The following is a 27712-nucleotide window of genomic DNA, read 5'->3' as shown; positions in this document are numbered from 1 at the left end:
CAGAGAGACCATGGGAGTGCGTGTTACATGCATATAGCACAGAGACCAAGGAGTGCGTGTTACATGCATATAGCACAGAGACCATGGGAGTGCGTGTTACATGCATATAGCAGAGAGACCATGGAGTGCGTGTTACATGCATATAGCACAGAGACCATGGGAGTGCGTGTTACATGCATATAGCAGAGAGACCAGGGGGTGCGTGTTACATGCATATAGCAGAGAGACCAGGAGTGCATGTTACATGCATATAGCAGAGAGACCAGGGGTTGCATGTTACATGCATATAGCAGAGAGACCAGGGAGTGCGTGTTACATGCATATAGCAGAGAGACCAGGGAGTGCGTGTTACATGCATATAGCAGAGAGACCAGGGGGTGCGTGTTACATGCATATAGCAGAGAGACCAGGGGGTGCGTGTTACATGCATATAACAGAGAGACCAGGGAGTGCGTGTTACATGCATATAGCAGAGAGACCAGGGGGTGCATGTTACATGCATATAGCAGAGAGACCATGGGAGTGCATATTATGGGTCAGATGGTTGCTTGAGGAAGGGAGAACAAGTTGCATCCTTCGCTTAAACATTGAAGGGGCAGCAACAGGTGAGACGGGACTCGCAGTCTGAAACTAAGGGGCTTGAATAGGAACGCATGAGCCATGGGGAGGTTGCATTTGTTAGAATAAAGATGTGTTCACAGTCTGGCTGTCACTCATATGTTCTTCCGCTTTTCCTTCTCAGGAGGGAACGGGAGCAGCCTAGGAGGAGAGAAAGGGGATAAGACAGGCAAGAAAGGAAGGAATCCGACCATGGCCACCAGGCTCTCCTGCTTCCTGTACTCCAAGAGAGGCAGCTTTCATCCAGCAGCAGCTCTGGTAAGGAGCCAGGCGTTTACTACTCGTCTTTCCAATCAGGAGTCCCTCCTCCAAAATCTGATGTCCTGGATCCTTAGGGTTTCAGTGTCTGTGCTGTCAGCAGCTTACTGTGCATAGCAAGGGAAAGAGCTAATAAGAACAATTAATGACTGAAAATGTCCTTTGCTAATTTTTGTGAGAGTTTTGCATGCATGGTTCAGCGACTTGGGAAAGGAGCGGGACTCTTCCCCCAGCTTAAGGAAAACGTGCATAAGCCTTGTGCTCTTGTTTCTTTCTTTGAATTTTGAACCCGTGTTCGGGATGCTTTACAGTATTCCTGCACATTTACCCATAGAGAGGGTCATTTTCAGGCACAAGTCAGTGCAGCTAAACTGACGCCTGTATTTTATAAGCTGCATGCATGTACGGACGTGTGGACACTTCCAAACCCCCACCTCTCCTCCTCACTGCCAATCTCTGCGCTCTTTTCTCTTCAGCTGTCTCCGAGAACATTGTGCTTTCTGTTTTTATTTACCTTTCAAATACAAAGATTTTCCCGTATAATGTAAGGCTCCTTTTAGTTTAGTAACCAAACCGGTGAAAGTTGCATTGACGTGCACATTCAGGGCCTGAGTTTTGAAAGCATCTACATGCTTAAAATTGGGTTTTACATGTGTAACTGCACTTTACCTGTGTAAGTGGCCTTTTGCAAATTTCTACAATATAAGGCAGTGAATTGAGCTTAGGTTTCACCCATGTAAGTGCACTTTATGTGCATAAGTGGCTTCTGAAAATTGCCGCGATGGTAGGTTACATTTACCCGTGTAACTCCTTTGAAAATTCAGCTGGGAGCCGTGCACAGTGAAGGAAAGAGGCAGGAGGCATCAGCAGAGGGGCCGTCCTGCCTGGAGGTGACTTCAAGCTCCGCGCTGCGGCAGGGAAGTTTGTCTCCCGGGTATCCATTTACTCTGTTCGGTGTCCTAAAGGATTCAGCTTTGCCACTACCTGGGAAGTTGGTGTAGGAGTTGGAAAAGCCATTTCGGGACAAATTCAGCCTATTTCCGGGCAGCTAGAAGAAGTCATTCTAAGGCCCATGAGCCCGAGCTTGCTGAGAAGGCTATGAATATTCAAAGGAAGAAAGACTTATGAGTAGTAAAGGAGGATTAATAAACCAGGACTCGGGGGATTGCAGCAAGAGCACAATTTGTGCCTCGTGGCTTTTCCAAAGATTCTGGCAGTAATCTTTCAAAGATATCTTTTCAGACAGGTTGGGAGCCATCAGAGTCTTTACTAATCCTACTACTACTCCTACTCCTACTGCTACTCCTACTACTCCTACTCCTCCCTCTTACCATTTGTAGAGCGCTATGAGAGATGCACAGCACAGGTACACACCAGAGAGACTCCCTGCAGCTTACAAGACAAACGCACAGGATAAATATTTTGGGAATTTCATTTACCATGGAGAAGGGTTAAAACCTACAAGGCCCTGCTAAGGAAAAGCAGGGGTTAAGATTTGAAAGCAGCTTCCAAAAGGTGAATTTTTAGGCTGGGTTTGAATACGGCCGAACAGGGATCCTGATGCAGCTACTCGGGAAGACGACTCCAGGCGAGGCTGGAAGCAGGTGCAAGGCTGTTACCATCGGGGAAAACTCCCTTCCCCTCCTCTGCAAGCCCCGCTGAGCCCTGATCCACTCCTCGCAGGGCTGGAGATGCAGATTCTGTGATGGGGGGGGGGGGGCAGGCTGAGCCGGTGAGACCCTACAGGAGATCAGAAAACCAGGCCCCACTCCGAGTTCTGTCTTCCAACCCAAGAGCGGGTCTGACTGAAAAGTGACATTTCAGTCCAGGGCAGAAGGAGAAGCCCAATCCTTATACGGGAATAACCTCAGCACCGTCGGAAAAAGCACTCGACTGCTGAGGTAGAACTGGAGAGAAGCCTCCTAGCTCTGCCTCTGAAAACCTTGCAAGGCCGGAAAATCTTCTGCTCCCAGCACTGAGGGGAATGAAGCTCAACCCGACGAGGGTGCCTGCTGCTCCCATCACCCTGCCAAGGCGGGAACCTCTCGCGTCTGGACACCGCCGAATCCGCATCGCTTCAGAGATGGAAGAGGAAAAGAAACGTTCCTCCCTTCCAAGAGCCACAGCCCTGACATGGATGACTCCAGGAGTCCCAAGAAGGAAGCCGCCTTTAGGGGCCTGGACCCTTCACGACTCTTCTGAGAGATCCCTACTCCTCGGAACCTGCTATTGCTAGAGAAATCCTAGCACCGCTGACTAACATGGAAACTTCCAGAAGTAGGGGAGGTACAGCTAGCAGCGAGGGACTGAGATGGTCAGGCCCTCCAGCCTCCCATGATGCCACAGCTGCAGGAAGGACCCACGGATTTGACCGGGGCCTGCAGAATTGCCATGGGAGACCCTGCTTGTGACCTGTGACTCCTCGCACCCCCTTCCACTGTTGCAAGGCTGGCCTGCTCGTGACTCCTCCTCCTTCTGGTGATTGGGCAGCAGGAAGAGGAGGCGAGCAGCCACCAGCAGGTTGGGCTGCGTCTTCTTCCAACCAATCAGCAGGAGGGGGTGGGGTTGCAAGCAAAGCAGGACAGCCCGAGCACGGGGAGGAGTCACAAGAAGAGGCCCCCGCAGATAAAAGCTGCAGGTGGCACCGGAGGAGGAAGCAGCCCGAGTGCTGCCGCTGTTCCTGTCCTCTTCCTGCCACCGATGGCAGAAGATGAGTAAAGCAGCCCCAGTGCTGCTGCTGCTGCTCTCCTCCAACAGGGGATAACATAGGGGCCGATGCAAGAAAGGAGCGCAGGAAGCGCCCATCCTCTTAACGCGTGCATGGGGGCTGCCATGCAATATTTAAATTAGGGGGTCGCATTAGCAAGGATGCGTCCCTGCAAACTCAAACCCAAACGGTTTTCGTGACCGCCCTAGGGGGCAGTAAGGGAAACAGAGGCCGATAAACCCGGCGTTGGTTTTTAGCGGTCGCGAAAAGCAAGGCACGGGCCCCAGATTTAAAAGCATCGGTCTGACGTTAGGGAGAGAGAGAGCCTTTCTGGCGCAAGAGAGAGCTCCAGGCTGGTGAGGTGGGACGGTGAATTTCAGGTTAGTCTACGATTAGGGAATGAGAGCTCGGTGATGCAACAGGCAGCAAACCGGTTTCTGCAGTTATGCAAGACTCCTGGAGATTGCCAGAAATCTGTAGGCACAACAATGCTGGCTCCAAACTATGTGAGGAGTTTCCCTGGCGCAGGAGAGATGCGGGGCTGTTAATCTTCCTGTGTGAGGGAGAAAGGACTCCCCAGTGTTTTGTGCTTTGTTTTTTTATTTAAATTCTTTTAATATACCGATGCTCAGGACGCGGTCTTATCGTTCCGGTTTACAATGGAACTAGGGGAAACCAATTAACAATATATAGAAGGTAAAAGTTACATTGAACAGGGAGCATAAACATGGGCTTTGGAAGAAAGGAAAGATTTCAAACTAATACAACTGGAGAGTACCAAAATGGTAACGAGACATATGGAGATTAACATAAGGTTGCTGAATTCGGCTGGAGATTTATCTTAGGCAGATGTTAGCAAAACATTTCCAGAGGAAGGAAGGGCAGGGGAGGTAACGGGGGGGGGGGGGGGGGGGGGGGAATGTGAGAGAGTTAATAAAGGTTGAGAGAGGCTTCTTCAGCTGTAAGCTTGGGCGAACAGCCAGGTTTTCAGTTTCTTTCTGAAGGATAGATGGCATTGTTCCTGGCGTAGATCTGGGGGAAGAGAATTCCAATGGAGCGGACCCGCTGTCGAAAGTGCTCGTTTATGAATGGAGCTGTGGACCAAGGATTTGCTTGGGGGAGCCTGGAGAGAGCCTTTGTATGCTGATCTGATCGGCCTTGTGGAGGCGTGAAATTCGAGAGGGATGGAGAGTTGGAGCGAGGATTGCTGGTAGACCGATTTGTGGATAATAGTAAGAGTCTTGAAAAGTATTCTATAGTGGATGGGAAGCCAGAGTAGGATTTTTAGGAATGGAGTCATGTGGTCCTTACGACGTGAGTTTGTAAGGATCCTAGCCGCTGCATTTTGTAGCATCTGTAGAGGTTTAGTGGAAGAGGCGGGGAGACCGAGTAGTAGTGCATTACAGTAGTCAATGTTTGTGCAGTCGCTTTTCGCCGGTAACGAAATCAGACGCCAATAAACTCGTCATTGGTTTTTGTGATAGGCCTTATCGTCAAATGTGCTTTTTCCTTTTATTTCGTTGTATTTTTATTCGTTTTTTTCTATGCGCACGTCTATTAACGCCTGCTCCTGGCTGGTGTTAATAGATGACAGTTAAATGTGCATCGGAGACGCACATTTTTCTTTTTCCATGAGGAGTGAATGCCTAATAGCCTCATTCACGTGCATTTGCATGTGAAGAGCGCTATTGCATTCACTCCGCGTTAGACGCGCGTTAAATAGGCGCTAATTCCCTTATTGCATTAGGGGATTGATTAGCGCCTATTCTACCAGCGTCCAACTGCTCGTTTAAGAGTGCGCTCGGCTCTGCGCACCATATTGCATCGGCCCCATAGTAATAATGGCAGAAAAAGATAAAATGGGCCATCCAGTCTGCCCAGCAAGATTCTTGTGGTAGTAACTGCTGCTCCATGCAGGTTACCCCCATGCCTTCTCTTAAGGGTAGTAACTGCCTCTCTGTGTAGGTTAACCCCATGCCTTCTGTTAAGGGTAGTAACTGCCGCTCCGTGCAGGTTACCCCCATGCCTTCTGTTAAGGGTAGTAACTGCCGCTCCGTGCAGGTTACCCCATGCCTTCTGTTAAGGGTAGTAACTGCCGCTCCGTGCAGGTTACCCCATGCCTTCTGTTAAGGGTAGTAACTGCCGCTCCGTGCAGGTTACCCCCATGCCTTCTGTTAAGGGTAGTAACTGCCGCTCCGTGCAGGTTACCCCATGCCTTCTGTTAAGGGTAGTAACTGCCGCTCCGTGCAGGTTACCCCCATGCCTTCTGTTAAGGGTAGTAACTGCCGCTCCGTGCAGGTTACCCCCATGCCTTCTGTTAAGGGTAGTAACTGCCGCTCCGTGCAGGTTACCCCCATGCCTTCTGTTAAGGGTAGTAACTGCCGCTCCGTGCAGGTTACCCCCATGCCTTCTGTTAAGGGTAGTAACTGCCGCTCCGTGCAGGTTACCCCCATGCCTTCTGTTAAGGGTAGTAACTGCCGCTCCGTGCAGGTTACCCCCATGCCTTCTGTTAAGGGTAGTAACTGCCGCTCCGTGCAGGTTACCCCCATGCCTTCTGTTAAGGGTAGTAACTGCCGCTCCGTGGTTACCCCCATGCCTTCTGTTAAGGGTAGTAACTGCCGCTCCGTGCAGGTTACCCCCATGCCTTCTGTTAAGGGTAGTAACTGCCGCTCCTTGCAAGTTACCTCCATGCCTTCTGTTAAGAGTAGTAACTACCGCTCCGTGCAGGTTACCCCCATGCCTTCTATTAAGGGTAGTAACTGCTGCTCCGTGCAGGTTACCCCCATGCCTTCTTTTAAGGGCAGTAACTGCTGCTCCGTGCAGGTTACCCCCATGCCTTCTGTTAAGGGTAGTAACTGCTGCTCCATGCAGGTTACCCCCATGCCTTCTCTTAAGGGTAGTAACTGCCTCTCTGTGTAGGTTAACCCCATGTCTTCTGTTAAGGGTAGTAACTGCCGCTCCGTGCAGGTTACCCCCATGCTTTCTGTTAAGGGCAGTAACTGCCGCTCCATGCAGGTTACCCCCATGCCTTCTGTTAAGGGTAGTAACTGCTGCTACGTGCAGGTTACCCCATGCCTTCTGTTAAGGGTAGTAACTGCCGCTCCGTGCAGGTTACCCCCATGCCTTCTGTTAAGGGTAGTAACTGCCGCTCCGTGCAGGTTACCCCCATGCCTTCTGTTAAGGGTAGTAACTGCCGCTCCGTGCAGGTTACCCCCATGCCTTCTGTTAAGGGTAGTAACTGCTGCTACGTGCAGGTTACCCCATGCCTTCTGTTAAGGATAGTAACTGCCGCTCCATGCAGGTTACCCCATGCATTTTGTTAGGGGTAGAAACTTCCACTCTGTATAGGTTCACCTTGCCTTATGTTAAGCGTAGTAATTACCTCTCTGTCTAGGTTATGCCTAACCTTTATATTATGGGTAGTAATATTTACAATCAAAATCAAGTAACTATCAAACCCATAACAAAATTACTACATTTTTACAGAGAGAGCCGCCTTTGGGAATTCAGACGATGCAGCCTGAAAGTGCTTTGCTTTTGGACTTGGCCGTTGAAGCCGTCCTGTGCTTTATCCCTAATGTCCGCCTATCAGCAGCCCGGACCGTAGAAGTCGGGGCCCAGCATTGGCTCTCGTCTGAATCCGATTTCACTTTTTCCCCTTGCACGTAAAGCATGAAGGCTACGTGGTGTGGGGCCTGGTGTTGGGGGAAGGAGCTGCTGCCGCACGCGCCCTTTCCTCTGGCTTTTAGCGATCCCGGGCCAGATTTTCGGGTGAAGGAGTGGGGTCGCAGGGTGAGGCTGGGGCTTCACTGTGACTTTAAAGAGCGTTTATTTTTTCTGTTCGCAGCAACAGCCGCCTGCGAGGGCAGTGGAGGGTGGAATGGGGGGGGGGGTTCTCAGCAGACCCCCACAGCTTTTAAAGTTACATGAGGGGCATTCTGGGGGCCGAGTGGCCCTTTTTAAGGTGAGGCTGCAGGTGCCTCAGGATGTGCGTTGATGCCGCAATGCGCCTGCGAGAAATCAGCTACGCCTCCTGGTCACGCGGAGCACCGAGTTTCATTCTGGAGCCCACATCTCAAACAGAATATGGACCGGACGGGGGCGGTCAAAGCAAGTGATGTGGGCTCTGCATGGGAAGACTTGAGAGGAGAGGCTGAAGGGTCTGCAAACGTAAACCCCAGAAGAGAGGAGGTGCAGGGGGGGATACGAGACAAATCTTCAGATACCTAAAAGGATTTAACGATGCACAAACTTTGAACCTTTTCCATAGGAAGAAAACTGTACAACTAGGGGGTCACGAAACGAAACTCCAGGGAGGACGACTCGGAACCAACAGCAGGAAATATTTCTTCACGGAGAGGGTGGTGAATGCCTTCCGGAGGGAGGGGGTGAGGAGAAAACAGTAAACAGATTCAGAAGGGCATGGGACAAACATGGGGTCCCTAACGGCTTGGTGGATAATAATGAAGGAAAGGGTACATGAGGTTAACCTGCACGGGGCGACAGTTCGTATCCTTAACAGAAGACACGGGGGGATTGCTCCACTTAACATTTAGCCTCGATGATTTAGATACAACTGCAGCCTCGCTCTCCGCTTTGACAGCGGGGCAAAATATTGGATTTTGAAAGCATAGAAACATAGAAAATGACGGCAGAAAAGGACCAAACAGTCCATCCAGTCTGCCTAGCAAGCTTATGGTGGCCTCTGCCGCGTCGTACAGGTCTCCTCCAGAACGGAAGCATCAGGGGGTGGCATCTGCCGCGCCGTACAAGTTACCCCCATATCTAGTTTCCCAAACCATCAAAGTCGAGGCCCTTGGCTGCTGTCTGTTACCTCTTGCCGTTGAAGCAGAGATCAACGTTGGAGTTGTTGCGTGTGCCGGCCGCGGTCGGGCCCACTTGCCCCCGTTTGCCTGCTCCAGTGCCTGGTTCCAACTCTCTTGCGGCCGTGGGTAGCCGCCTCCGTGCTCGGGCCGCTCCCGCTGCTCCCGGCTCCTCCGCAGATGTTCCAGCTCCCCGGCGGGCCTCCCCCTAGGCGAGCACATGTGCACCCAGGCTACCTTGAAAGGGGCTTCTTGGATAAGGGCAGTAACAGCTGCATCAGCAAGTTACCCCCATGCTGATTTCCTTTCCCAGACTGTGCAATTCAATGTCCTTGTTGGTTACTGTCTGAATCTAATTCCTCTTTTCCCCCTGCTGTTAAAGCAGAGAGCAATGATGGAGTTGCATCAACAGTATGAAGGCTTTTTGGTCAAGGGTAGTATCTGTCACATCAGCAAATTACCCCCATGCACTCTTTTCTTCATTTCCATCCTCTCGCCTTTAGGGATCCACAGTGTTTATCCTATGCTCTTTCGCCGTTTTTTGTCTTCATCACCTCCTCCAGCAGGGCCTTCCAGGCATCCACCACCCTCTCTGTGAAGAAATATTTCCTGACACTGGTTCTGAGTCGTCCTCCCTGGAGTTTCATTACATGAACCCTAGTTCTACTGATTCCTTTCCAATGGAAATGATTTGTCGATTGTGCATCATTAAAACCTTTCAGGTATCTGAAGGTCTGTATCCTAGCTCACCTCCACCTCCCCTCCTCCAGGATGTACATATTCAGATCCTTCAGCCTCTCCTCATAAGTCATTTGATGGAGACCCTCCCACCATTTTTGTTGCCCTTCTCTGGACGGACTCCAACTTTTACAATCTGCGGTACTGGTGCGCTGACATTGGGGAATAAAACTTCTACAGCCAAGTCCAAATGCAAAAAACATTCAAGCAGCATTGTCTGACTTATCAGGAAGGCTGCGCACCATGTTAAAATGTTGCAGTCATTTTGTTATATGTTTGACAGTTGCTTGGTCTTTCTTGCAAGTATTACTATCCTTAACATAAAGGGGGGGTAACTTGCACGGAGCGGCAGTTACTATCCTTAACATAAAGTGGGGGTAACCTGCACGGAGCGGCAGTTACTATCCTTAACATAAAGGGGGGGGGGGGGGGTAACCTGCATGGAGCGGCAGTTACTATCCTTAACATAAAGTGGGTGTAACCTGCACGGAGCGGCAGTTACTATCCTGAACATAAAGTGGGTGTAACCTGCACGGAGCGGCAGTTACTATCCTTAACATAAAGTGGGTGTAACCTGCACGGAGCGGCAGTTACTATCCTTAACATAAAGGGGGGGTAACTTGCATGGAGCGGCAGTTACTATCCTTAACATAAAGGGGGGGGTAACCTGCACGGAGCGGCAGTTACTACCCTTAACAGAAGGCATGGGGGTAACCTGCACGGAGCAGCAGTTACTACCCTTAACAGAAGGCATGGAGGTAACTTGCACGGAGCGGCAGTTACTACCCTTAACATAAAGGGGGGTAACTTGCACGGAGCGGCAGTTACTACCCTTAACATAAAGGGGGGGTAACTTGCACGGAGCGGCAGTTACTATCCTTAACATAAAGGGGGGGTAACCTGCACGGAGCGGCAGTTACTATCCTTAACATAAAGGGGGGGTAACTTGCACGGAGCGGCAGTTACTACCCTTAACATAAAGGGGGGGTAACTTGCACGGAGCGGCAGTTACTACCCTTAACATAAAGGGGGGGTAACTTGCACGGAGCGGCAGTTGCTGCCATAGGAAGTTTGCTGGGCAGACTGGATGGACCATTTGGTGGTCTTCTGCCAACAATACTATGTTACTATGTAAATAAATCAGCTTGCAAATTTATCGGCAAACTGTGTTATTTGATTATTTATTTATTTATTTTTTATTTTTATATACCGACATTCTTACATCCGATGTAAATCATACCGGTTTACATTAAACAGAATAGCAGGAAATACATTTCCATAGTCTAATACAAAGAACATTTCTAATTAAAATTATTAACAAGCGAAAAGAAAAGGTAAAGAATTGGAATAAAGTTTAAATAAAAGAAAAATATAAAAGATTTTTTTTTTTACAAGCATTAGCATTGTTTAGGGTAGTAATGAGCTAATTAGCGTGCATTTGGCCGTTAGAATGCGGGGACAGGCAAATACATTCAGTACCTGAATGTAATCTGCTTTGAAGTGCCTGAGAAACAGGATATCAATTTAAATAAATGAATTTATAAGTCGCCTTTGTGGAACCGTGTCAAAGGCCTTATTGAAATCCATGAATACTACATCTAGTGATTTTCCCTGGTCCAACTCTTTGGTTGGATCAGGGAAATGTAAAGAAATTGTTCAGATTTCTCTGACCAGATTTGTCTGCTGTGGATCTTGTAATCCATGAGATTGCAGAAACTGCATTATCCTCATTCCATTAATTTGCTGACTTCCACTTGAGTGATTATGAACCCACCCCTCCTCTGGAACTACTCCTGCCTCCTCAGAAGTATTGAAAAAGTCACCCAGAATTGCTGCCAGAACCTGTCTAACTTCCCTTGATAACTGTGGATGTGTCCTGTCCTTTATCTGCATGGTTTAGTCAGTGTTATGAGTTAGCGGTGTTTGGGTGGATCCCTGGGGACCGGGGCAGATGACCACGCCCAGGGGGAGGAGCCACAGTACTGGGCTAGACTCGGGACGCACAAACACAGAGTTAGATCTTTTATTATACAGCTTGATGGAAACCACCAGAGGTGGCAGTAGTGAGGCGATCCAGAGGTAGCAGTCCCGGGACCCTCGGCAGAGGGGACCCATCTCACCAAGTAGGTATAGGGAGATCCCGGTGTAGGTTTCCCAGCACGGCAAGGCTGTGGCTGAGATAGAATGAGATAACTCACTAGATGGAGGCTGTGAGGTTGGCGATTCCACCAGGCTGAAGTAGATGGTAACCGGCACCGATGCAGGGAGAGCAGGCCCTCGAGGAGCGAGTACCTGATCCCAATAAGGCACCTGCAAGGAAAGCAGAGGGCCCCCGAGGAACGGGTACCCGGGTTAGAGAATATCCCAAAGGGTAAGGTAGAGCTTCCAGGGGCAGCAGGAAGCAGCAGAGCAGCGTAGACCGGACAAATCCAATCCTTGCTAACTCAACGAGATAGTAAACAAGTGAAGGCTAAATACCCGGATGTTGTGACGTCACTCGAGGGGGACGCCCCCGAGGTTCGCGCCATAGCTGGAATAAAGACGTGGGTAGCGCACGCGTGCACCCTTGGAGGCCCTTGGGAGGAACATGGCGGGAGGCAACGCCATAGCCGTTCCGGGGACGCCGGAGAGAGCGGCTTGCAGACGCGGCGGTGGCCATCTTCCCAAGGCTAGCGGGGAGAGCAGAGAAAAAGGTGAGGCACAAGGGTCGAAGCCGTCTGAGACCGACGGGCGCAACAGTCAGCTACTCACGAACATGCTTTTCAGAACATGTTTGAGATCAATCCTATTTATCTTCATTTATCGTGGCCCTGCTAATGACTTTCCACAGTGCACACCGAACAGAAAAGTTTGTTAAGCAATTTTAATTTTTCTTTGTCAGCCAACGGGGTCGATTTTCAAAACCACGCTCGCGCGTCCATGTGCTCACAGTTCCGGGCGTGCACACGTGAACGTGCACGCCAGCACGCGCATGTTATAAAATCCAATGTCCGCGCACGCGTGCGCTCTGGATTTTAACATCTGCACGTGCATGTGTGGGTGCACCGCAGCTCGCACGTGCAGGGTGGGAACTTCCAAATTATGCGCAGCAACACGATCAGCCTTTTCCCAGTTCCATCCCTACCCCCCCCAACCTTCCTTCCCTTTCCTCTCACCACCCTGACCCCTAACCCCTGCCTAGCTACCCCAAATGTTTTTATTTGACTACTTATTGCTCCTCTGGAGCAGAAGTGTTTTCCGTGTGCCGGCCGGCTGCCAGCGCGCACTTCCCCGGGGCAGCCTCCGTCCTGCCCCGCCCCGACCACGTCTCCGGCCCACCCATCAGCACTTCTGCACGTAACAGGGGTTATGTGAGTGGCCGGGCCGGTTCTGAAACGCGTGTTGTGCACGCAAGGCTCATCCCCACGCGTATCCCGTGGTTTTTTGTGCGGCCCTTTGAAAATTAACTTGTCCTTGTATTCCTCCCCTTCCCTGTTGAGTCTCACACTACCACTTTTGCTCTTCCTTCTATCACTAACCTATCTATAGTATTATCCCCCCCCCCCCCCAATTTTATCATATTTGCTATTTTTTTCCACTTGAAGTTTTGTATTTCCAGACTCCTTTCCCGGCTTCTCTAGACATTGCCGCCTGTCTTCCTCTTTCTGTGATCTCTTGCACCTTATGAATGCGAACCTTTTCCCCCTTATGATTTTCTAATGAAGTAGCTGGTCTCTTTTTTTCCTCTCCCCTTTATTTACATTCCTAACAAATAGGTTAGTTGCCCTTATGATATCTCCTTTTAGTTTTTCCCACTGCCCTTCTACGTCCCACAGATTTTCCCATCCAGGTAACGACTCCTTGAGGTTCTCCCCCATTTAGTGTTCCTGAAGTCTAGGACCCTCGCCTTAGAATGAACCTTCATCTCTTGTGCCCTAATATTGAACCGCACCATCCTGTGGTCACTGGATCCCAGGTGATCATTCACTACCACATCAGAAATCCTGTCCCCGCCGGTAAGCACCAGGTCCAGTATCGCCCCCTCCCGTGTGGGTTCCTTTACCAATTGACAGAACAGTTCTGCTTGCAGAGAATCCAGAATCTCCCTGCTTCTAGAAGATACCGCACAGCTGGGATATACAGATAAATCTTAAAGGAATGACTAACTTTATATCTTATGTGTACAGTATGTTGTTGTTGAATTTCCCAGGCTTCCCACCTGTCCACACTACCCTCTGCCAAGAATCGGGCTCCTCTAGAGCAGAACCAAAGCAGAGGAGGAGGAGCTGTGAGGAAGAAATACAGCCAGAGGCTGACCGCAGAGGTGCCCCAGAGGATTGCTGGGGGCTCCGAGCATGGACGGAGGAGGACACTCCCTCTAGGGACAGCGCCGATGCCGAATGACGTGGCGTCAGCTCCCCAGCTGACGGGGGATAAGGGCTGGTTTACGGGTACAGCAGACATCCCCTCACCCTTCAGAGGTAAGAAATTGAGTTTTTCGTGCTGAGGAGAAGGGGAGAGGAAAGCTCGGGAGAAGATACATTTATTTATTTATTTGTTTAAAAGGCTTCTATTCCACTCCTATACCATAAGCCTGTTCAAGGCGTATCATAAAATAAAAATGCACATCATCAATAGCACACAAACCACCCACATAAAACAATAAACACCAGAAAACCACAGAGGATAAATACAACAACAAAGCCCTGGAAAACAAAGAATAAACCACTACAATGGAAAACGGCCATCGACTCAAGGCAGAAAGGCACCTTCATATCCGGTGAAACCACCCGGCCAAGTAAAAGGATAAACCATCCGGCCGTTCATAAACTTCAGACGGGAATCTGTCCTGGATTCAGACAATGCCCCAGCTCGTGTCTAAGGAATGTATAAAGTAGAATGTGTTTTCCCTGTATTCTTTACCGGGTAATTGAACGAGATGTTACCGGGAACGTTATTCCTCTTCTGCCTGGAGAAAGTGACAGCACATGGGCAGAGGCCTCTCCCTATTCTTCTAGGATATAAACGGTGCAGACTAGATGCTCCCTCTGGACATTATCTGTCACCCTCTTCTGTGTTTCTCTGTTTCTACACTATAATCCCAGTTAATAACTTGATTTTACAGTCACAGAATAAAGCAGTTATATTCTCACATGAACTTTGGGTAAAAATTAAGGCACTGACTCCTAAACTTCTATTTTTAAGAAACACAACAATCTGATTCCGTTTTTTATAAATGTACAAATTACCTTGGTTTTTAATTTGATACTTACAGAGGTGTTTCAATAAGAAAATTAAAAAAGGCCATACTGCGTCAGACCAAGGATCCATCAAGCACAGCATCTTGTCTCTGAGAGTGGCCAGTCCAGGTCACAAGTGCGCAGCAGGATCCCAATCCGTCGTGGCTTTTCCAAATCTGCACGGCTTTTAGTGATGCATGGACGTTTCCTCCAGGGACTTGTCCATACCATTATTAATCGCAGCAATGCTAACTGCTTTCACCACTTCCCCTGCCTGTGTGCTGAGTGAGAAAATGCTTTCTCCTGTTTGTTTTAAATGTGCTACCTATTAACTTCATGGAGTAACATCTAGTCCTATTACTATCTGAAAGGATTAACAGTTCCCTTTTTACCTGTTCACCTCACTCATGATTTTATAATCAGATGTTTTTTTTTATTAAATTTTCTTCCAAACTAAACAAAGTTTCAAATAAAAAAAAAAAAAAAAAAGATCTGAATATAAAATCAACTGATATGTGTGCTGGGCTTTTATAATTCACCTCTAACAGAATAATTTTAAAACATGCACAAGTGCGCCCATATATGCGGCTGTATGGACGAGCACCGCGTACGCACGTGTGTTTTATATCATGTGCACGAATGAGCAAAATGTGCGTAAATCTACCCAACATGTTACCTTATCAGAAACCGTGCGGCATGTATTTTAAACCTAGCTTCATAGGTTTTGAATGATCCTGCTAAGTGGTGAGAAATATCCGGCGCAGTAGCACTGCTTAAGATTTATCCAGCTAAGTAAGGCAGCCGGATAAGTAAAAGAAAAACAGAGCTTATCTGGCTAAGTCAAAATGTATGTGGATAAGTGGATGACATCTGTATGCGCATGCGTTTGTGTCCCTGATTTTAATCATTTGCACAAGGTAATGTAACCGGCGTATTTTCCTTAGCGCTGTCAGCCTTTTACATATGCAAATCACATTTTATAACCTGCGCCTGTGAAGGAAATAACCAGTTTTACCAATTAGTTCACCAGTTTTCCCAGTATCTTTCTAGGTCATCGAGACCCCCCTGGTTCTTCATCCTGCACTCGCCCCAGTCTGTGATCGCCTATAAAGTCTTCTCTGATAATTAGCGCAGGATATAAAACAGCACCGCTCTGAAACACCCCCGCCCGCCTCTCTCTTACACAAGCAAATTTACTCCCGCCTCATTACCTGCGCGTGTACGTCTGAGGGTTATAAATCAGCACCGCTCTGAAACACCCCGCCCGCCTCTCTCTTACACAAGCAAATTTACTCCCGCACCACTACTTGCACGTGTACGTCTGAGGTTTATAAATCAGCGCCGCTCTGAAACACCCCCGCCCGCCTCTCTCTTACACAAGCAAATTTACTCCCGCACCACTACTTGCACGTGTACGTCTGAGGGTTATAAATCAGCACCGCTCTGAAACACCCCCGCCCGCCTCTCTCTTACACAAGCAAATTTACTCCCGCACCACTACTTGCACGTGTATGTCTGAGGGTTATAAATCAGCGCCGCTCTGAAACACCCCCGCCCGCCTCTCTCTTACACAAGCAAATTTACTCCCGCACCACTACTTGCGCGTGTACGTCTGAGGGTTATAAATCAGCACCGCTCTGAAACACCCCCGCCCGCCTCTCTCTTACACAAGCAAATTTACTCCCGCACCACTACTTGCGCGTGTACGTCTGAGGGTTATAAATCAGCACCGCTCTGAAACACCCCCGCCCGCCTCTCTCTTACACAAGCAAATTTACTCACGCACCATTACTTGCACGTGTACGTCTGAGGGTTATAAATCAGCACCGCTCTGAAACACCCCGCCCGCCTCTCTCTTACACAAGCAAATTTACTCCCGCACCACTACTTGCACGTGTACGTCTGAGGGTTATAAATCAGCGCCACTCTGAAACACCCCCGCCCGCCTCTCTCTTACACAAGCAAATTTACTCCCGCACCACTACTTGCACATGTATGTCTGAGGGTTATAAATCAGCACCGCTCTGAAACACCCCCGCCCGCCTCTCTCTTACACAAGCAAATTTACTCCCGCCTCAATACCTGCGCGTGTACGTCTGAGGGTTATAAATCAGCACCGCTCTGAAACACCCCGCCTGCCTCTCTCTTACACAAGCAAATTTACTCCCGCACCATTACTTGCACGTGTACGTCTGAGGGTTATAAATGAGCGCCGCTCTGAAACACCCCCGCCCGCCTCTCTCTTACACAAGCAAATTTACTCCCGCACCACTACTTGCACGTGTACGTCTGAGGGTTATAAATCAGCACCGCTCTGAAACACCCCCGCCCGCCTCTCTCTTATACAAGCAAATTTACTCCCGCACCACTACTTGCACGTGTACGTCTGAGGGTTATAAATCAGCACCGCTCTGAAACACCCCCACCCGCCTCTCTCTTACACAAGCAAATTTACTCCCGCACCATTACTTGCACGTGTACGTCTGAGGGTTATAAATCAGCGCCGCTCTGAAACACCCCCACCCGCCTCTCTCTTACACAAGCAAATTTACTCCCGCACCATTACTTGCACGTGTATGTCTGAGGGTTATAAATCAGCACCGCTCTGAAACACCCCGCCCGCCTCTCTCTTACACAAGCAAATTTACTCACGCACCACAACTTGCACGTGTATGTCTGAGGGTTATAAATCAGCGCCACTCTGAAACACCCCCGCCCGCCTCTCTCTTACACAAGCAAATTTACTCCCGCACCACTACTTGCACATGTATGTCTGAGGGTTATAAATCAGCACCGCTCTGAAACACCCCCGCCCGCCTCTCTCTTACACAAGCAAATTTACTCCCGCCTCATTACCTGCGCGTGTACGTCTGAGGGTTATAAATCAGCACCGCTCTGAAACACCCCGCCCGCCTCTCTCTTACACAAGCAAATTTACTCCCGCACCACTACTTGCACGTGTACGTCTGAGGTTTATAAATCAGCGCCGCTCTGAAACACCCCCGCCCGCCTCTCTCTTACACAAGCAAATTTACTCCCGCTCCACTACTTGCACGTGTATGTCTGAGGGTTATAAATCAGCGCCGCTCTGAAACACCCCCGCCCGCCTCTCTCTTACACAAGCAAATTTACTCCCGCACCACTACTTGCGCGTGTACGTCTGAGGGTTATAAATCAGCACCGCTCTGAAACACCCCCGCCCGCCTCTCTCTTACACAAGCAAATTTACTCCCGCACCACTACTTGCGCGTGTACGTCTGAGGGTTATAATCAGCACCGCTCTGAAACACCCCCGCCCGCCTCTCTCTTACACAAGCAAATTTACTCACGCACCATTACTTGCACGTGTACGTCTGAGGGTTATAAATCAGCACCGCTCTGAAACACCCCCGCCCGCCTCTCTCTTACACAAGCAAATTTACTCCCGCACCACTACTTGCGCGTGTACGTCTGAGGGTTATAAATCAGCACCGCTCTGAAACACCCCCGCCCGCCTCTCTCTTACACAAGCAAATTTACTCCCGCACCACTACTTGCGCGTGTACGTCTGAGGGTTATAAATCAGCACCGCTCTGAAACACCCCCGCCCGCCTCTCTCTTACACAAGCAAATTTACTCACGCACCATTACTTGCACGTGTACGTCTGAGGGTTATAAATCAGCACCGCTCTGAAACACCCCCGCCCGCCTCTCTCTTACACAAGCAAATTTACTCACGCACCACTACTTGCACGTGTACGTCTGAGGGTTATAAATCAGCACCGCTCTGAAACACCCCCGCCCGCCTCTCTCTTACACAAGCAAATTTACTCCCGCACCACTACTTGCACGTGTACGTCTGAGGGTTATAAATCAGCGCCGCTCTGAAACACCCCCGCCCGCCTCTCTCTTACACAAGCAAATTTACTCCCGCACCACTACTTGCACATGTATGTCTGAGGGTTATAAATCAGCACCGCTCTGAAACACCCCCGCCCGCCTCTCTCTTACACAAGCAAATTTACTCCCGCCTCATTACCTGCGCGTGTACGTCTGAGGGTTATAAATCAGCACCGCTCTGAAACACCCCGCCCGCCTCTCTCTTACACAAGCAAATTTACTAACTCACCATTACTTGCACGTGTACGTCTGAGGGTTATAAATCAGCACCGCTCTGAAACACCCCGCCCGCCTCTCTCTTACACAAGCAAATTTACTCCCGCACCACTACTTGCACGTGTACGTCTGAGGTTTATAAAATAGCACTTACGTGCACATCTGCTGAGTTGTACATGCACGACGCTTAAAATTCACTTTCACATTTCTTCTGCTATTTAGTCACCCAGTTCCCCAGTCTGGCAATTCCTCACAATTGGCTCGTGATCTGAACAGTTTTGTGTCACCTGCAAATTTGATCACCTCTCTCGTCACTCCCTTTTCATTTATGAATATATTATATTGAACATAAGAAATTGCCATGCTGGGTCAGACCAAGGGTCCATCAAGCCCAGCATCCTGTTTCCAACAGAGGCCAAAACCAGGCCACAAGAACCTGGCAAGTACCCAGACACTAAGAAGATCCCATGCTACCGTTGCTAGTAATGTTAAACAGCCCCAGACCCTGGGGCACTGCACTATTTACCCTTCTCTGCTGAGAGAAATGAGCATGCGGTGCTACTCTGCTTCCTACCCCTTATCCAATCACCAATCCTGGTTAGACACGACCTCCTGCCCCGTGACTCTTTGATTTCCCTTTGTCAAAATCCTTCTGAAAATCCAGAAACCCTCTCTCAGCCGACTCGCCCTTCTCACGTGTTCCTTAGGCCCTTCAGAAAAACCAAAATCTAACAGATTTGTAAAAGCAGACTGCCCTTTGCTAAATCCATGCTGGCTCTGCTTGGGCCTCTCCAGCTGGTCCGTAGTCTTGTTTTTCAGGATAGCGTTTACCAGGCACACTGGTCTATAGTCTCCTGATCACCTGCAGTGCTTTCTAAACATGGGAGCGACATTGCCCACCCTCCAATCCTCAGCTCCTGTAGCGGACTTGAATGGGAAGTTAGCGATTGCCAGGAGTAGGTCTGCAGGTTCATGGTTTACTTCCTTCCTAACCCGCGAATGGACGCATATTTTGGACGCGCAAGCTTTACCCCTTATTCAGTAATACACGTTGATGGCCCTATTAGGTATTCCCGCGCGATTCAGTAAGTAAAATGTGCAGCCAAGCCACACATTTTATTTTCAGAAATTAGCGCCTACCCAAAGGTAGGCGCTAATTTCTCTGGGCACCGGGAAAGTGTACAGAAAAGCAGTAAAAACTGCTTTTCTGTGCACCCTCCGACTTAATATCATGGCGATATTAAGTTGGAGGTCCTGAAAGTTGAAAAAAAAAAAAAAAAAAGCCACTGAATATGCGCCCACGTTTAGCGCTATTTAGCCAGATAAGCGGGACGTATGCTGCTAAGTAGCAGTCACTGAATATGCGCCCACGTTTAGCGCTATTTAGCCAGATAAGCGGGACGTATGCTGCTAGGTAGCAGTCACTGAATATGCGCCCACGTTCAGCGCTATTTAGCCAGACAAGCGGGACGTATGCTGCTGAGTAGCAGTCACTGAATATGCGCCCACGTTTAGCGCTATTTAGCCAGACAAGCGGGACGTATGCAGCTAAGTAGCAGTCACTGAATATGCGCCCACGTTTAGCGCTATTTAGCCAGATAAGCGGGACGTATGCTGCTGAGTAGCAGTCACTGAATATGCGCCCACGTTTAGCGCTATTTAGCCAGATAAGCGGGACGTATGCTACTGAGTAGCAGTCACTGAATATACGCCCACGTTTAGCGCTATTTAGCCAGATAAGCGGGACGTATGCTGCTGAGTAGCAGTCACTGAATATGCGCCCACGTTTAGCACTATTAAGCCAGATAAGCGGGACGTATGCTGCTGAGTAGCAGTCACTGAATATGCGCCCACGTTTAGCACTATTAAGCCAGATAAGCGGGACGTATGCTGCTGAGTAGCAGTCACTGAATATGCGCCCACGTTTAGCGCTATTTAGCCAGACAAGCGGGACGTATGCTGCTGAGTAGCAGTCACTGAATATGCGCCCACGTTTAGCGCTATTTAGCCAGATAAGCGGGACGTATGCTACTGAGTAGCAGTCACTGAATATACGCCCACGTTTAGCGCTATTTAGCCAGATAAGCGGGACGTATGCTGCTGAGTAGCAGTCACTGAATATGCGCCCACGTTTAGCACTATTAAGCCAGATAAGCGGGACGTATGCTGCTAAGTAGCAGTCACTGAATTTGTGCCCACGTTCAGCGCTATTTAGCCAGACAAGCGGGACGTATGCAGCTAAGTAGCAGTCACTGAATTTGTGCCCACGTTTAGCGCTATTAAGCCAGACAAGCGGGACGTATGCAGCTAAGTAGCAGTCACTGAATATGCGCCCACGTTTAGCACTATTTAGCCAGACAAGCGGGACGTATGCAGCTAAGTAGCAGTCACTGAATATGCGCCCACGTTTAGCGCTATTAAGCCAGATAAGCGGGACATATTCAGCTAAGTAGCAGTCACTGAATATGCGCCCACGATCAGCGCTATTAAGCCAGATAAGCGGGACATATGCTGCTAAGTAGCAGTCACTGAATATGCGCCCACGTTCAGCACTATTAAGCCAGATAAGCGGGACATATGCTGCTAAGTAGCAGTCACTGAATATGCGCCCACGTTTAGCGCTATTTAGCCAGATAAGCGGGACGTATGCTGCTAAGTAGCAGTCACTGAATATGCGCCCATGTTTAGCGCTATTTAGCCAGATAAGCGGGACGTATGCTGCTAAGTAGCAGTCACTGAATATGCGCCCATGTTTAGCGCTATTTAGCCAGATAAGCGGATGTATGCTGCTAAGTAGCAGTCACTGAATATGCGCCCATGTTTAGCGCTATTTAGCCAGATAAGCGGATGTATGCTGCTAAGTAGCAGCCACTGAATATGTGCCCAAGTTCAGCAGCCGCCTAAAATGTATGCACAAAAAAAGTGGGCGTGCATTAGGCGGATCAGGGTGGAGCGAGTTAGATGACTAATTTATATGCCTACCTACCAATATTCGGAGTTAGGTGCATAAGTGTATTTCTAAGTTTAGATGCCCCATACAGCAGGTATAAGCTTGGCCGGATACACTTATCCAGTGAAGTATGCACATATATGCGTATTTTCAGCGGTTTTGCCGTGCCGCTGAATATACACCGTAACTTAGTTGGATAAGTTATATCCAACTAACAAGCCGATACAGTAAGGACGCGGTAGAAAGAGTGCGGCAGTTCCGGGCGCACCCTTGTTTGCCGCACGCACAGTTCGGATCACATACCGCTCGATACAGTATTTAAATTAGACGCAAATGCAAGCCGCATCCGAAGCGCGTCCATGAAGCGCAATCCATTTTACTGTATACGCCATGAGCTGAGCACCCGGGATGGATGTCAGAGGTCACGGCGTGCACTCATGCACTTTCGCTGCCTGCCTTGAGCGCCCAAATTGGACGTGCGTTCATGCACCTTCGCCAGCGGGGCTGCTGGAAGCCGCTTTCGCCGCCGGCTGCCCCCGGGAAGGAGGGGAGCCGTGGTGGGCGCCTTGGGAGGAGGGGAGAGAGGACTGGGGCTGCTGGAAGCATGCAGTAAGTTTACTTTTGTTACAATTTCTATTTGCTTTAATACCATGTCGAGTCGATTTTCGCCCTGCGCCTTGCTTCAGGAGGGGGAGAGAGAGGACTGGCAATCCCCAATGCCCGAGTGTAGGAGAACCAGGCCACACCATGTTACTCGCTTGCTTCAACCCACCCACTTATTTGACCGGAGCCTGCCTATTGCTATCACATCCCTCTAACGCCAGGGTCAGGGTAGGCGGTAAATTAGCGGGTTAAAGAAGCGGCAAAACAGTTGGTTAAAAAGCCGATAATTGGGCCGCACGTTACTGTATGGGAGGGAATAGCTAATCCGATCGTTTACATCTCATATACATGCCGCGGGCGGAAAGGGATACGTGTCGATTTAAAGAAGCGGTAAAGATTGGTAAAAACGGATAGTGAATCGCGGGTTAGACTTACGCGGCCAAATTGTGGGTGCAAAGCGGGTTAGAAACAGGGTAACCGTGGCTGCAATTTACTGTATCGGCCTGTTAGTTACTTAAATGGCCAGCTTTGAATATTGATCTCGTGGAATCTAAGAGAAGACAAAAGCTTGAGAAGAGAGACTCGGTACTGAATGGCCATCCCTCCCTCCCTCCCTCTCTCTCCCTCCCTCTCCCTCTGTCTGTCTCTCTCTCCCTCCCTCCCTCTCTCTGCTCCCAGGTGGCTTGTCCTCGGTTGCTCTGGAGGACCATTCCATAGCATCAAAGCTGGCACCAGCGGACAGCCTGTGGACGACAGAGAAGGACAGGGCAGTGAGACTACGTATGGCACAGACGGGGTATGGGGCAGAGCCTCCTATCACCGTGCACGAGCTCTTCCAGCAGACCCTGCAGCGTTGCAGCAACCGGCCGGCACTGGCAGCAAAGAGAGACGGACAATGGGAAACCATCACATATCTGCAGTATTACCAGCAGTGCCGGGCAGCGGCCAAAGGCTTCTTAAAGGTGAGCTCCCCTCTTTACTTTTCTGTTTATAATTTCATCTGCTACGCAGCCTCATTGTACCCTACGACACCTCCCCGCCAGCACAGGTCTCCTCAGAGCTCCATTCCATGCTATCCACGTGAGCTCCTCACAGCTCATCAAACTCAGCCTGTCGTGCAGCCTCAGCGAACCTGGTCTCCCACCTTGCCAAGCTCTTCCTCCTTGCCTGCACCTCTCCCAAGCCTCAGCCCTGCCAAACCCTCCAGGCTTTCGTATCGAGTTGCCCTTGGCTGCTTGCCTTAGCCACTGTTACCTTGCGGCATCCGCAGACCAATCCTTGCCTTGCCTTGTGGCCTCTGGGCCTTCTTGCCTTGCATTGTGTCTTGCTCCTTGGGGCCTTCACTGCCTAATGATACCTTCGGGCCTGTATGTTCCATGCTCTGTGTTGCCTTTGTCTCGCCCTGTCCTATACTGTCTTAGTTTAGCTCCAGTTCCAGTCTTCGCCTACACTCAAGCCTAGTTCCAGCCCTTAGCTGCACTGTTCCTGTCCAAGTCTTGCTCCAGACTCACCATGATGTGCTGCCGCCACAGAAACCTCCTGACCCCCAGAACCCAGGGGAGAGTGTTTGTTAGGCGGAAGATTGGTCCTAGCTTTGCTCTGCAGTTCTGTGCCACTCCAAGGGTGATGTTCACTACTTCCACCCAGAACCCGAGCAATAATTTATTGATTGATATATTCATTCTTATTAACCGCCCATGCGTTTACAGAAGACATTGTATGGGAAGAGCTAGGAAAACTGAAAGTGGACAAAGCCAAGGGGCCTGATGAGGTTCATCCCACGATATTGAGGGAGCTCAGAGATGTGCTGGCAGGTCCGCTGCGTGACCTGTTCAATAGATCCCTAGAAACAGGAGTGCTGCCGAGTGATTGGAGAAGAGCGGTGGTTGTCCCTCTACACAAGAGTGGGAGCAGAGAGGAGGCTAGAAACTACAGGCTGGTTAGCCTCACCTCAGTGGTCGGAAAAGTATTGGAGTCACTGCTGAAGGAAAGGATAGTGAACTATCTACAATCAGAAGAATTACTGGACCAGAGGCAGCATGGATTCACCAGCGGAAGGTCCTGTCAGACAAATCTGACTTTTTTGACTGGGTGACTAGGGAATTGGATCGAGGAAGAGTGCTCGATGTCATCTACTTGGATTTCAGCAAAGCTTTTGATACGGCCCCACACAGGACGCTTGTGAATACAATGAGAACCTTAGTAGTGAGTGCTAAGGTGGTGGCCTGGATTGCAAACTGCTTGACGGACAGAAGACAATGTGTGATCGTAAATGGAACTTACTCTGAAGAGAGAGCGGTGTTGAGCGGAGTGCCCCAAGATTCGGTGTTGGGACCGGTCCTGTTCAATATCTTTGTGAGCGACATTGCGGACAGGATAGAAGATAAGGTTTGTCTTTTTGCGGATGATACTAAGATCTGCAACAGAGTGGACACGCTGGAAGGAGTGGAGAGAATGAGACGACATTTAAGGAAGCTGGAAGAGTGGTCGAAGATATGGCAGCTGAGATTCAATGCCAAGAAGTGCAGAGTCATGCATATGGGGTGTGGAAATCTGAAAGAACTGTATTTGATGGGGGTGAAAGGCTAATGTGCACGGAGCAGGAGAGAGACCTTGGAGTGATAGTGTCTAACGATCTGAAGTTAGCGAAACAATGTGATAAGGCGATAGTTAAAGCCAGAAGAATGCTGGGCTGCATAAAGAGAGGAATATCGAGTAAGAGAAAGGAAGTGATGATCCCCTTGTACAGGGCCTTGGTGAGGCCTCACCTGGAGTACTGTGTTCAGTTCTGGAAACCATTTCTCCATAGGGACAGAGACAGGATGGAGGCGGTCCTGAGAAGGGCAACCAAAAAGGTGGATGGTCTTCATAAAATGATTATGAGGAGAGATTGAAGAATCTAAATATGTATACCCTGGAGGAGAGGAGGAGCAGGGGTGATATGATACAGACTTTCAGATACTTGAAAGGTTTTAATGATCCATGGTCAACAGCAAACCTTTTCTGTCGGAAAGAAATGAGTAGAACTAGGGGGTCACAATTTGAAACTCCAGGGAGGAAGACTCAGAACCAATGTCAGGAAGTATTTCTTCACGGAGGGGGTGGTAGATGCCTGAAATGCCCTTCCAGAGGAAGTGGTGAAGACTAAAACTGTCGGATTTCAAAGGGGCATGGGATAAACACTGTGGATCCATAAAGGCTAGAGGATGGGAATGAAGAGAAGAGCCATGGGGGTGGCTTGCTGTAATGGTGGCTACTACCTGGTGATTACTACCCTTACTCAATAAGCCTTCACAAGGTTAATGCAACTCCAACATTGCTCTCTGCTTCAACGGCAATGGGAAATGTGGAAAAGAGGATTTGCATTCAGACAACAACCAACAAGGACTGAACTACACAGTCTGGGTAAACAAATAAGCATGGGGGTAGCTTGCTTATTGTGGGACGGTTACTACCCTAAACCAATTAAGCCTGATACATCACTTTGAATGCAAATACAGCGTTGCTCTCTGCTTCAATGGCAGGGGGAAATGTGGAAAAGAGGATTTACATTCATACAACATCCAACAAGGCATTGATTTATGTAGTCTAGGTAAACAAGCATTGGGGTAACTTGCTTGATGCAGCGGTCAATACCCTTAACCATTAAGCCTTATGATTCACCTTTGATGCAACTCCAACAATACTCTCTGCATCAATGGCAGGGGGTGGCAGGAAATTTGAATCAAACGGTTACCAACAAGGGCCCTGTACTTGGTGGTCAGTGAAACAGATAAGTATGGGAAAATAAGTGTAGGAGCTGCGTGGCAGACTGGATGGGCCGTTTGGTCTTTTTCTGCCGTCATTTCTATGTATATATATATATATATATATATCATGCAGGGAATCCCTGGTCAGTATGGTGCACTACAAATTTGAACAAATCAATACACAACTAGAAACGGGAGAGGTCCTGCAGGATTTGATGAAACAAAAACAAAATCATACTTATTAAACTGTAAACTGAAATAAAATACATTAAAAATTAATGAATTAACATTGCCTACCCTGAGTTAAAAAATGTAGACATACTGCTCACGGATCGAGCATGTAAAAAGCCAAGACTTCAACTTCTTCCGAAAGCACAGATAGTTTAACTCTATCTGCAGCTCTCTTGGTGCTGAATTCCACAATTTGGTGCCTGTGATGGAAAAAGCCTCTTTCCTGCTGGTACTTTAAATAGGATCTCGGATTCTGAGCTCGGGCGTCTCCTTGGTGTGTAAATCTCCAGCAGTCCTCCAGTTGCTTCGTACATTAAAGTCCTGATCTTAAATTGGACTCTTTGTTGAACTGGGTCGGGAGCCAGTGCGGCTACCTTATTAACGCCTTTCTGTAAAGCTCCCTGTAGGTGAGTCCAGTGCGTCTCCCTCCCTTTCTCTGACAAATGTTACTCTAAGGCCTGCTGTCTGTAGGATCCATAAGGTAGACGGTGCCTCTTGGGCAGGCACACCTGGAACCACCCTGGTCACATTTAATTTGGTGCAGGGAAATCACACATTTTAGATGCATCTAACCCTTACCAGCACTGAAGATGCCATTTTTCAGTCAAAATCTCAAGGACTACCTCTGAAATCTTTACCACACTTCTCCAAGGTAAGGCAGCTATTGATTTGAGGTAGGGCTGCCCAGCAGCCAATATATGGCAGATCGGACTGATTTCTGTTAAGGGAGGCTAGCAGGACCCGTAAATCAGCTCTACCGTATGACTCTGCTGATCCGCCAAGCGCATCTCCCTCGACCTCTACCTCTTCAACTCAGCTCAGCCACGACTATCAGAAAATAAAGTGTGGCACGCAGGGCGAGACCACAGACTCATCAATGGCCAGTCTGGGTCACTAGGAAGAACCTGACAGATCCCACAAAACAGGATCCATTTCTTGTTGCCTCTTGCCAGGCACAAGTGGTGGCTCTCTCCTGTTCTACCTGGCAAACAATTGTTTCTGGATCTTTCTCCAGGAATTTCTCCAAACGCTCGTCATCCCCTCCCTCCCCCTCCATGCTGGGGGGGGGGGGTCACTTTCAGGCGTGGTCTGCAGCCCTGCAAACAGACTTCCTTCTCCTGGGGATTAAGTTATTTCTACGGGGCCCGAAAGGAGTCAAACACCAAAATCGATTGTTTCAAAACAGGAATTTATTGCTGGGTTCAAATTTCAAAATCCAGAAAATCAGAAAAAAAAAGATGTAAAAAGTAAATAGAACATTCCAGAACTTGGCACCAGAAACTGCTTCCCAGTCCAATAACCAATAAACTTCAGAGCTGCTACTTTTTTTCTTTTCTCAATTAATGGAGCAAAACTCCTCTAGATACTGTCCCTTCTGAAGCTCCTTCTCTCTTAGGACCCCACCAAAGAATATAGATAGGAAAAACCTAGCACTAGGGGCTTCTCCAGGCAGAACTTGCCTCACTGTAGACTCTGGGGTCTTTATCCTCCTAGCTGTTCCTCCCGCAATCTTCTTCAGCAGCTCTATAGCCTGAATTCTCCATCGGCTCAAGATGCAAGACTGGAAGATCCTCGGGAAGCCTTCTCTCATTGGAAGGCACCCACCATTACTCACCGCTTGGATACACACTTCCCAGAGCCTCCCGTTCTTGGAGGCAGAGTCCCCTCAGTCCATGATATCGTTCATACATAGAGAAACCAACTCTCAAGTGAGTCAGGTG

At 49.1% G+C, this 27712-nt stretch overlaps 1 protein-coding gene across 1 annotated transcript in view; it reads left to right on the top strand.

The window, feature by feature from the left end:
- The window catches only part of LOC115079591 (long-chain-fatty-acid--CoA ligase ACSBG2-like), an 89150-nt gene that overhangs the window by 9216 nt on the left and 52222 nt on the right, over window positions 1-27712 (top strand). Inside the window, 3 exon segments of the mRNA XM_029583263.1 lie at window positions 743-876; window positions 13334-13604; window positions 22690-22973. Of these exon segments, the coding sequence (XP_029439123.1) occupies window positions 811-876; window positions 13334-13604; window positions 22690-22973 (621 nt within the window). The 5' untranslated portion in view covers window positions 743-810.

Source organism: Rhinatrema bivittatum, chromosome 1 (genome assembly GCF_901001135.1).
Source record: "Rhinatrema bivittatum chromosome 1, aRhiBiv1.1, whole genome shotgun sequence".
In the NCBI taxonomy this organism is placed as follows: Eukaryota; Metazoa; Chordata; class Amphibia; order Gymnophiona; family Rhinatrematidae; genus Rhinatrema; species Rhinatrema bivittatum.
Note: the sequence above shows the minus strand (reverse complement) of the source record. Positions and strands in the feature narration are given on the sequence as shown.